The 12913-nt window shown below is 38.0% G+C and overlaps 1 protein-coding gene across 1 annotated transcript in view; it reads left to right on the top strand.

The window, feature by feature from the left end:
• Positions 1 to 12913, top strand: part of LOC139475265 (receptor-type tyrosine-protein phosphatase H-like) — an 89110-nt gene that overhangs the window by 25217 nt on the left and 50980 nt on the right. Inside the window, exon 6 of the mRNA XM_071258499.1 lies at positions 434 to 589. Within this exon, the coding sequence (XP_071114600.1) occupies positions 434 to 589 (156 nt within the window). The remainder of the gene's footprint in view (positions 1 to 433; positions 590 to 12913) is intronic.

The following is a 12913-nucleotide window of genomic DNA, read 5'->3' as shown; positions in this document are numbered from 1 at the left end:
GCATCTAAACCAAGTAAATATTCCTATTGCCTCTCGTCTTTTAAAGTAGAATAAAAGAGGACACATCTACGCATATGTTTTCAAACCCTGTTTGATGGCGGGTATTAGCAAAATTGTATTTTTAAACTGTTATCTATTGCTGTAGTACTTCATCCCACCTGACCAAGTACAATAACGAACTAAGTTGGTCGCTACAGCATTGTCAGTCGTTGAATCACAACCAGGGAATACAGCTATTTCATTGATATTTCAGTAACAGAGTTTCCAAGACTTACCACAACTACAATGGTAACATTATTACCAAACATCATTTACACACGTATACTACCTTATACTTTTTTTCAACAGTTCCTGTTACTGAGAGTCAGCTGTTATTTCAAATACACTGTTTCTTTTCACACGCAGCTATATTGACATCACGCATAATTTTCAGAGCAAGTCTTTGGCGGAATATGCAATAACACGATCCAGTGCGACAACTCCAACCTGAACAAAGTGTGTGTTCAGATAACAGGACAACCAGATGATAGATGCCTCTGTCAGGGTGGGATGTATAGGCCATCATCATCATCATCATCTTGTGCAAACAGTAAGTACATGTATCTTATTTGAGTTACACGTATATCAGTCCCTGTCTTTACCATATCTTCAACTTGGTTGGATTGTCCGTCGTCAGTTTGTAATATATTGCTTTGAAACACATCAGTGCCAAATGAGCAATGCCCAATGTGTGGTATTAGTTCTATTTGAAAAAAGCTTAGCAAAGCATAACTGATACCTTCAGCGTTGATAGGTGTCAGATCACCACTGGAGCCGAAGAGCGTTAGTTAAATTGCAGCTGTGCAAATGTTGTCTTCTCAATAGACGAGTATATTGTAGTTCCTTGCACTTTCATGATAGTATTTCACTGATACCTAACTGATTTTAAGAAGTCTGATACACCCATAACAGCAATTATATATCATTACAGTGTTGGTCTTTTTGCCTGGTTATGAAAAAACAAATTCGTTTGTCGGAATTAGTCATAGAAAAAAGTGAATCTGAATGGTGTTTGTCGCAATTTGGTTTTTGAACGAAAGAACATCAAACATACCGAAATATAAAAAAAGATGTAAACATTTATTCTCAAACATTTAAATTCCGTCTTTTTGATAAGCTGAATTGGGCATGTGTTATTGCATTCATTTCCCCAATGAATGTAAAACAGTTAGGCCACAGTCCCCAAATTGCATGTCTTCGGATTAACTTTCTAACTCGCATCTATCGAACTTCTAAGGGAACTGATGATTGAATCTAGCTTAACAGACCAAGTCATTCAAACAGCCGCCTTCTCCCCGACATATTTGATCCGCATCGTTTCACTGTGATATTCGTGGTTTCTTTTCGCCTCTAGCCTTGATTGACAGCCCCTATGAACTTTTATATTTATACAAAATGTTCCTGAAAAGGTTTTGTTCAACAAATACGTTACCAACAGTTTCATTACTTGTTTTCAGGTATGTTACTAAATTCAAATTTCCCGCAACACTGAAGCTTCATAATGACAGGAAAATGAGATACTAGTGTTTTAATTAAAATTAATTTTGAATAATGACACATGCAAAGGTGTAATGTATCTGTAGTTTTCATGGCTTTGGTGACATGTATGTTGCAGATACAAAAGTGTAATTAATGTTCATGAATCTTTAAAATACCCCCCCCCCCCCCCCCCCCCCACCCCCACCCCTAAAAAAGAAACAAAGATAAAGAAAAAAGTACCAAACAACTGAACAAACAAACAAACAAAAACAACCGATATATTGATATTGACATCTTGGAAAGAGTTTTAATTTTCAACAACTTGTACAGTTTTCTTGTCTTATTAATGTTTAACACATAACGTCTACAATATTAGTAAACGACTGTACCAGAATGTAACAGGTTCGTAACAGTAACAGGAAGTAACAGGTTCGTATGGAAACATGCCACAACAATAAAAGAGGGAACGAATACCGAGTGGGTAATTAAAAAATATATATAAATTTAATTCCTCTAGGCTCTAGTCCGTTATGACACTCCCCTATAATATTCCTTTATTTATATACACTCTCCAAAAACAGGAACGCAGAGGTTGATTTTTAGTAAAGTTATTGTACCTGATAAAATCGATATATTAAGTTTAATATCATAGATACAAATATAAAATTTTGAAGCTCGATAGTCGCATGTTGTCGTTGTATAGTATTGAACAACTGTTCATTGTCATATCACAAGGCAGCACTGAACTCAGTATCTTGTGTGACCGCCCCGGCCAGCAATCACGGCTCTGACTGGATAAGTCTGTGAATTCTGTCCTGCGGAATTCTGTGCCATTCTGCTTGTAAGGCGTTGGCCAGTTGTGGGAGTGTCTGTGATGTGTTCTGACGTTGACGTACACGTCGATTGAGTTCATCCCAGAGGTGTTAGATTGGGTTGAGATCTGGAGATCTCAACGTCCAGGGCAAATGGTTCTGTGGTGGACGTTGACGAGGCGCGCAACAGAAGACGTCCTGTTGCGATGTTCCGATCGGCAGCGCTGAGTCTCGTTATTTTCGAATTTGAAAAATGTTGACAATTGAATGACAGATTATTGGCTTGTACTTGCCTTTTTATAGCCACTACCACGAGTTACGAATGCCATAACTTGCATTGTACATTTTGCTTTACTGTTTTCCTCCATGACATATTTTAACAAGTGTGAAGACAATGCCGTTTAAGACATTGTAAATCGACAATGGCTGCGTTTTGATGCACCGTTTGTCGAATATCAGGCCACCAACATTTTCCAATAACATATATTCATTATATATACCGGATTTTATGTGTAGTCAGGTTCAATGAACTACACGGTACCTGTGCCTTTCTTTTTTGAAGAGTGTATATGATGTCATTTTCGTTTAACAATGTGGACTTGAAAACCATTAAAATGATTGGTAACATGGTTAAATTGTTACATCTGGTTAAACCCCAAGGGTGAAACATGACTCGCTGTGGGGTTGTGATCGGTTTTATTCAGATTTAGAGATAGAGAAATGAAAAAATGGCCCTGAATCAATTACAACATAATAGTAACGGCCATAAATTATATCAATTATACATAAATATCACAAGAGGCTTACATACAAAATATATTGGTACTATGGTATCTTACAACACATGTAAATTGTTACAAATTTATCATTTAGTCATGACATATGTTATCACGCCAAGGGAGACAATCTCCCGCCAAATACAACGTTTTGCCGATTGCTCGATGACCATAGATTGTTTGTAATTTACAAACACCATCATACAACATTGTGACAATGCATTCACCATCACTCATGGTCTCCACTCACACAATTCAAACAAGACCATTTGATATATATGCACACAGCCAACTGACAAAAGCTGACGTTTAATAATTATTTTTAACTCTAATCAGAACATGTGTTGCAACTTTCTACATTACCAAATAGACTTAAACTTTGACTTAGTTGACCAACATCAGATACTTTAGATACGAGTACTTAAATACATTTTTCAACATTATCATATTTAACGAGATACTAAATAACATTAAATTTTAAGAAAAAACATAGTTAATGGACATATAAAAGAACTAATGAAGCTAAACATAATTAAGTGTTTAAGTATTTAACTGACCTGTTTAACCCGGCTGCCATCTTGTTGTTGCCTCATGTGCTGTGCTGTGATTGTGACGTGGTTAGATTGATGCAAAGAAGACTATCTCAGTTTTTAAATAAGCCAATGAGAAGCTAAGAATTGTGGTCAGGTGATAAACAACTTTCATCCTGGATCCAGAATGAGGCAATACTCTTGATCCAGACCCATGCTTGTCCTAAAAGGTGACTATGCTTGTCGTTAAAGGCGACTAACGGGATCGGGTGGTCAGGCTCGCTGACTTGGTTGATGCATGTCATCGATCTCAATTGCGTGGATCGATGCTCATGATATCAATCACTGGATTGTCTGGCCCAGACTCGATTACTTACAGACCGCCGTCATATAGCTGGAATATTACTGAGAGCGGAGTTAAACAACAAACCAACCAACCAACTTGATCCAGCATTATACTTTACATAACTCTGACGTTATGAAAGTCATATGAACTTATAGATAAACAAAACTAAATGTCAATCTATTTGACATTCGCTTAAAACCACAAACGTTAGAATACTGCCACCAACCATCAATATTTTTAACAACCTTTTTATGACTTATACATTATTTTTATGCTGATTTTACCCTTAAACCATAAAATATAAAACACCATGTTCCATCCAATAATTGTAAAATAGATATGTTCAAAGAAACCAAGATAAGTCGGTTCGGGCATTCAACTTGACGTGTCCATCCAAGCTCGCTCTACGCCTCAAACATGTGAGAACTCGCCAAGTCTCTGCTAAGGGAGCTTGTTCCCATCCTGGAGCCCCTGTTGGCTTACCGGGTTGGGAAGTTCCTCCAAGTCAAAAACCTCTCCATCTCCTCTCCAATGCTCCGGCTAAGCCCAAGCCCTAAGTTGAACCCACACCGGCCCCTACCCTTCCTGCACCCCGCCCGGTGCAGAAGGCCAGGCCTCCAAGAAAGAAGAAGTCGGGATCCACTCCAGTCTTCGACATAGAGATAGAGGAGGCCCTTCCTGCCACCCCTCTGCCCCCAGTAGCAGTGATGGAACTCGCTCCCTTCGAATCCAGAGGGGAGGAGCCCTTCCGCTCTCCTGAGGGTAAGGGTGACGGGAGAAAGAAGAGGAAGAGGAGAGACATCCCCTCTCCCGAACCAGCCTCCCGACCAACCACCACCGATCCGTCAACAGAATGCCAGACCTCGCCGAACACCATGAGCGACAGCTGCATGCAGACCATCCCACCAGAGCCCCTCTCCCTAAGCGACGGCCAGACCCAGACCATCCGGGATCCTCAGAGCCACGCTACTGGACAAGGCGGAGGTAATATTGCGGTACTACAAGTCCCACACCAACCTCAATGCAGACCACATTGAGACCTACCCTTCACCCAACACCTCCGGATCCCCACTTATACTTATTCAGTGTATGGGGAAGGAAAAGTTTGAGCACGAGGTCTCTAGTTTCAAAGATCTCTCTCACTTTTTCGTTGATTGCGATCTCAAGGCTAACAAGCACTTCGTCGCCCACTCCGCCGCCCTCCTCACCAAGAACCTCTTCAAGGCGCCGAACCCTAGGGAAGAGCCCGTAGCAATGAGACTTCTGGGAGGATATCGCCGCTAGACACCATGCTCTCCAGCCGACGCCATGCCTTACCACGCTTGACCCCACCCCTCCAACCCAAGCCCAAACTTTCCATATAATTGAATACCTTTTTATTACCCATATCCACCCAGCCACCCCCCTCCCCACTAGCCTATTTTTTTAGAGTAAGTACTGTAAACGTTTTTGGGGGGTTTCTCTTCTTTACTTATTCATTACGCTTTTTTCCCCTTATAGTATAAGTGCAACCCCGTGTGCGACATACTCTAAGAGCCGGAAAGCGCACGTTAAATCTCCAATGTGATGATGATGATGAAGTTAAGACATTAAAATACCATCAAAATGTCAATCAAAATCAAAATGTAATTCAGCATCGGAATATTATAGTGTATTGAGCAAACGTATTGTCCCTCACATTATTCCCGACAGAAATATAGATAAACACGCTGGGAAATTAGAAATGACGCTAATGCAGGACCACCTTTCTAAAAGTTATCTATTTGTGATTGTCAGACAAAAACATATATATCGCGTTTCGCAGGTTCGATAACTTGGTTCTAAAAGTAGAAGATAGCAAATATACGACATTTGGTGTTCCCACACTTTTGAAAAACGCGAGATTTCGACATTTTGTCGTTTGTCGCGTTTTCACGTCCACGCTTATTCATGGTTTGGGTGTCGTTACGGCTATTGGAAACTGAATTTACATATGTTAGGATCGCACAGGAGTGGAAATATATACAACTGTATACAATATTTTGTATGACATAGAGATTCAGAATTGACATGCTAAAATTATTTCTTCTTCATTTCTAAACCATTATTCTACATTATTCTAAGTCTGTACTCGAACCAGATCTAGAGAAATATAATGTGGAGTTATGTCCAAATAAAGATCTTATCCGCATATTATGTAAAGTCCGTTGTCTGAGCCATTTGTTAGGTATTTAACAGTTTCGTCACAATGACAAAATCAGTACTGATTTACTTAAGCATGTAATCATAATATACTTGAAGGTGAAAAGCATCTCCTTTTATTATATAGAAAACAGAAAGCTCTACATCTCAAGCTGCTATTACATGTATCCAACATGAGTAAAATTCAATCAACTATTAGCAACAAAAACTGTTCAGATCATTAATTATTTTGATGTATATTTCAAAAAAAATCTGCCTGTGTAATGCTTACATTAATATTGTATTGAGAAGTTTAACATATTTCCCACCTGTGCATGTGCAAATGTTTTATCGTATGTATTGTACTCTTGGCCATGTGGCCTAGGTATATGAATAATGTAAAGACGATCCTGATTGGCTGCTGTCATGAGATTCTATGTTAGCTTGCGGACTGAGGTAGATTATATGTTCATTTGTTGGTGGTGAAAATATATACATGCACACACATCTTGATCATTTTTAGTTTGAGGGGGCCATTAAATTTGCTTTTTTAAATGTCTTCTGACTACAATCATGACCCCAACCCAGTACGTTACACCAACAAACCCTTATGCCAGAAGTATCGTCCAGACATACTGAGGTTCTTCAAATTTGAACAATAAGAAATAGACATTTACTTAAGAAAAGATTATAAGAGTTGACTTCGCAAGCTCCGACGTTCATACAGTTTGGCCATCATTCTATGAAGGTTCATACTCCAATGAACTCAAACAAAGTGAAAGTCAATTCTTATAATTTTTCATCACAATTTCTGACAACAAAAGGTGGAGGCCAAGATCTAAACACAATTTTATTTAGTACGTGTGACTTCATGTTTACACTGACAGCCATACAAACAACCAGCTATATCGTGGAGTAAAATAGTTACTCAAAAAGAGAGGTGACATGAGCGTAAGGATGCACAACTTGCTCTTCATAAACATCTTACGCAGCACATGTGTTCAAATCATATCCTCATTAGATGAGAAAGTTCTGTAAAGAACTACCTCAGTAAGTCAGTCACAATGACAGCGCGTCGTAATGCATTTATATCAAGTACAAGACGTCAAAATGGCCGACACGATAAACGTGACGGGAGAGATTTCCGAAGTTGTTAATGAACCTGTGGCGGTTACATGTATTCTTCATGATTGATCAACTGGCCGATCATTGAAAGGTGAATAAAGATGCGTCAAACAGACACTAAGGTAAATTCATAGATTGCTGGAGATGGTCAGTGTCAGCCTAGACACGAATCGAGTCGATACTACGATAGTTTAGATGTGCATTTCTTCGTTTGTTCATAAGGATAGGCCGTAGCGAGGATATTCGTGAACAATCATGCAGTCACGCTCTCTGACATTTCTCAATGTATACTGAAACGCTGATACCAAGAATGTAGGTTCTAAATGATCAGAAAGAACGCTTATGTATGTTTTCGTGTTAGGGAATTCCCAGGGGTTTCCCCAGGAATGTGGAACTAGTCCGTCAGTCTTTACGTCATTTCAAGAACACGGTCTCGTGAAAAACGTATGAACGTCAAATTGTGTCGTTCATACACTTATGAACGTCAATTTCGCGGTCATGTAACAGACCTCTCGTCCAATGGAAAAGCCGTATATCGTGTAAACTTCAAGTTACAAAAATTATAAAAGTATATTACATATGTCTGTGCGAACTCTACTGTTTTCACTGTGAACAAGGATCTTATAAACACATTGAAAAGAAGACGAAGACGTCTCCGGTAGTCATTCAAGACGATTTTATGGCAGTCTATTATTTCATCATCAAAGGCAAGGCATGGCAGTTTGTCAACACATGGACTGCACGTGGTTACATAAAAAAGTATAAATCGGGTGCATAAAATTGTTGAACCGGTGTCACGGTATAAACTCTCCCCCGTACAAATTCTCCCCCCAGAGATTTTATACGGTACAGATTCTGTCCAGGGGAGTCTGTTCTGAAATAAAATCTCCCCCGGGCGGATATATTTCGCGCCCCCCTCAGTATAAAGTCTCCCCCCTGATTATTCGGTTTGTTGCAATGTCTTTAAGTACTATATTCTTGAAATACATATAGTTATCTTTAATGTAAGGAGAGTTACTTTAAAAAATAGATTATGAAATATGGTCATATTGAATTGATATTTCAGCATATTTTATTTGGTAACTGTACCTTCCATCCTAAAATAATTACAAGACATATATCATACCAAACAAATTTGAATGAAATGACTTAAAGTAACAAATACATGTACGGTTACTGTTGTAACTGAATTCAGAAATCTTATTATATTAATCCTCGCAAACATTCGGTTTTAACACTAACTACTTAAAAACTGTCAAAATAATTATCCACGAGCGCCTCCGTTAAACCAACACAGGATGTCTTCTGGGAGTGGACAATCGCGAATGTCATAGGGCTGACACGACACGTGTAAATAACTGTCCTAGAACTTCTAAAGTTACTAAACATTCTTCATATCTCAACATCGTCTCTATCAGAAGTGTTTGGCTTGTCTATAGATGTAAACACATATAATGATACATCTGTGTGTTTTAAGTGGATTTTGACAGTCCAGGCCAAGTCGGACCCAACACAAGCCAAACACAAGTATTTATAAAACGACCGGGGGAGGAAATATGGGAAGGGGGGGGGTTAATTTCGTAGGGCGGGGGAGAGTATATTTCGAGAGGGGCAGAACTGTAACGGTATAAATTCGCCGGGAGGAGATTTTATTCTGGGGGCTAATATATTTAGTGACACCGGCAACGAAATAGCAGACAAACGAAATTACACCCCACGACATATTCACAGCATCGGCAATAGGCAAACAGCCTTACTATTCTTATTATTACTGAACATCATGCATTCAATTACTTTATGTAAAACATCCTCCTTACATTTGAAAAGAACATATCCATTGATTACTGGAAGGAGTTAGTGGGTATGGTATTACGTCGCTTTTAGCAATGTTCTAGCAATATCACGTCGGGGACGTCAAAACTGGGCTTCACACATTGTAACAATTACTGCTTTGATAAAATTAAAATTCGATCAACTCGATCATCAAACGTGTAACGTTTGGATTGTATTACTTATTTGTATCTTCATTCACAACTATCTTGAGACTCAGTGTTCGAAACAGACATCGGCCCCTATGCCCAAGACCGACAGATTTGTTCTCCGGATGATATTTACGACCAGCAGTTTATTATAAGCTGTAAACATGGTAAATGAATCACAACACTGAGATTGCTTGGAGAAACAGGGTAAAAAAATACATATTTCATTTTAATTTATTTTATTTTATACATTATGATTACTATTCCCGCAATGTTGTTGAAAAAATAATCTAGGACACATGCTTTGACAACGGATTCATACCGTACACGTCAAAGAGCAATATAAAGACGTTTCAAGCAAATCGCAAATAAATTTAAGAAAGTAATTCACATATGTAAATAAAATCAACAAACATTGTCAAACTTAACAAGTTACTATTTCCATCTTTTCGTGCGATCGTGTCAAACGACATTTGTGGCCTTGAATTTAAGGCTCAGGCACGATTTTTAATTCCAAAATATATGCTTGAAAAATCTATGCGACAGGTCGTATCCTAGCACTATATGTGCCCGTAGTGCCATATTTTAAACATAGGTTTCCTGCTTAACACGTTCAAAATAACCAAAGACTTCCGTCTAAATCTGAAATATATCATACACGAAATTGCCAATATGATTGGCTGCCTTAGGTCATGTGCTTGATGTGGACCAATCACGATGTTTAAATAAGATTACGAAAAACGTTCGTCATTAGAAACCACTTTCTATCCAATTCAATCGCATGTGACAACTACGAAATGCTCCTGGTGAGGTTACTGTAATGTTATTGATATTCAGAGCTTTCTAACGATACTGCCGTGCAGCTACTTTTACGTGTATACGTTTATAAAATGTACATACATATTTACATAAAATAAAAGCATAAAGAAACATAAAGTTTGAAATAAAATCATTAAAGTAAAACCTTTTCGTCGCACAGTTGGCGCACTGACGTCACACACTAAAAGTATTGTCAGAGTGAGTGAGTGAGTATGGTTTTACGCCGCTTTTAGCAATATCCCAGCAATATCACGGCGGGGAACACCAGAAATGAGCTTCACACATTGTGCCCATGTCGGGAATCGAACCCGGGTCTTCGGCGTGACGAGCGAACGCTTTAACCTCTAGGCTACCCGACCGTCCCCGATGATTAAGTATCACAGATTGGCCTGTCTGTTCTTTGTGACGGTGTTCATCATTTGTAATGACAGATTGCTGATTGACGCCCAAAGCGACATGCCATCTGTCATGCATGTTAAGTCTCAGCTTCACTATAGGTAGACAAGCATAAATGTCATTCAGGTAAAGTCAATTTATTCATGTCCGTTCAAATGAAATTGTATCATACCCTTTGCTTATATTGTCAGAATACGTACATCAGAATGTAATACGTACTTCTGTAAATGCATTCACTATCATGTATAAAACTGTGTACTTGTACTTTTTGTAAAGGGAGAGACACACGGCCGGGGTGGCATCGTCTCCCGGGATTCCCGGTCACATTTTTGGTCGACGCCTACCACTGTCCGTATAATGAAGACACGATTAACATAAAGACTTAATACTAATGTCTTATATGCGATCCCTTATCGCCAGCTATAGCTAGTAGGTGATTGTTTCTTAGTAAATAGTTTTGTATGACGATCCACTAAATATCAATTAGTTTGTGACTGGTCTGTTAACAATTTCAAACATATCCAATGAATTTTGCACGTGTTATTTAACAAAACTTCGAAAACGAAGGTATTTCAAGGTATTGTCTCATGTCACTGAGCGGAAAGCCACTATTTCGGGAAATATGGGTTAATAGATCGTACTTTAAATTCTTTTTATCATCATTTACTTTTTACTTTACAGTTTTTCAACCGTGCCAACAGTTGTTTTTAAATGTGGTGGTCCTTAAGGTTCTCAGTTTACCTTGCTGAGTTTCAGTACACTAACCAGACTATAAACTGCCATCTTACAATTACATCTTGATATGGGAATATAGAGAATATAGCGTTAGCTTTTTTTGGAATGGCAAGTATCGCGTCATGTTCTCTGATGAAAGTAGAAATTGCTTGTACAGAAATGATAGTCGGCAGCGAGTACACAGACGAGAAGGTGAACGTTTACCGTCAAATCGTTGTAAAAACGAGGCTCTTTAATAATACGAAACGCGAATGCCCAAAGATATCGGATGAAATTTTGATACCCGTTCTGCACACATTTATTCCAGAAAGACAATGCGAAACCACAAAAAGGCAAGGCTCACACAGAACTTACTGAACAACGCGAACGTTCACGTTTTACTATGGCCGGCAAGTTCTCATGCTAAAACCCCATCGAACATATATTGGATAATCTTGACATATACATATTGAGTTTTTGTTTTTCTTTCATAATCTTTCAAACTTTTGGTACACTTAGTTTTGGACATCTGTTTAGTTGAAGAAGTCGCACATGCCACTGTAACCGGAGTGGTTTACGTGAATGAATCACTAAACGCAGGTTGATTTGTGGATGCCAGTTGTTTTAATACATAAATAAACAGGCCCTGTGAAAATAAATACAGAGTTAAAATATGCACAATACGTACACATGCAAATAAATCATTAACAAATATTAGAATCTTATATATGATCATATACATTGTTATGATCAATCGTAATTAGCATGATTAGCTTTGTCCTACTGTACTCTAAATATTACAGGAGATTTATCATATAATAAATTGACAAACATAGTTTATCAATAATAGGAGAATGATGATAAATGCATTAATACATAAAACACAATTTCAGTACATATCACTATAAATACATACAAAATATAAATGTCCTCACCAGGTGTATGGCACTGTGCCCTATGATGTCATAACATCAGACATTTGCTTTACCGGGACACACCTGAATATAAAATTAAAATATATATAACATAATTACAGTGTAACATATTACATCAATGTTTACATCCTTAGGTATATACAATAACCTTAAAATATATATTCTAATTACTCACCTCATCATACAGACATACATTCATACATGTGCAGTTTGGTGCAGAACTTTAATTTACAGGTAAATAGCTCCAGTCTAGTAGTCTTAAGTAATATCAACATGAAAATGCTAGTTAAGATTATCTATTATGAACATACTAACATAAAGTATTTAAGCAAATTTAGCCTAACTAAATTTACCTGAATACGATGACTGATATGATATATATTTATCACACCTAACAATATAAGTATTATTAAAAGAAGTTAAACCATACATATGCACCTTAACAAACCCTTCGAAGCACTAAATAAGAACACATCAATATACAATTCAAAGAAACTAACCTGTGACAATTGACTCAATTATTTCAGCGATGAACCGACAACTTGTCTCCATACATAGTCAAATACAAATGTGAATTTAAACTGACCAGTCCCATAATGCACCCTGTCACTGAAAGTAAGGGGCTGGGGCTAAACAATAGAGACCAGAGGAACAATAGAGAAGACAAGCGCATGGGTGACTGTGCTATTGTATTAGTGAAGTAGGTTAGATTGAAGGGTAGACTAAAACTTAGAGGTGACCTCAAAATACACTTGATGATATCTACATAATTACATACTACTACACCACAGCCAAGCAAAAAA

This window comes from Haliotis cracherodii, unplaced genomic scaffold, assembly GCF_022045235.1.
Source record: "Haliotis cracherodii isolate W230 unplaced genomic scaffold, xgHalCrac1.p SCAF_3, whole genome shotgun sequence".
NCBI lineage: Eukaryota > Metazoa > Mollusca > Gastropoda > Lepetellida > Haliotidae > Haliotis > Haliotis cracherodii.
This window is presented reverse-complemented; position numbering and strand designations above follow the sequence as displayed.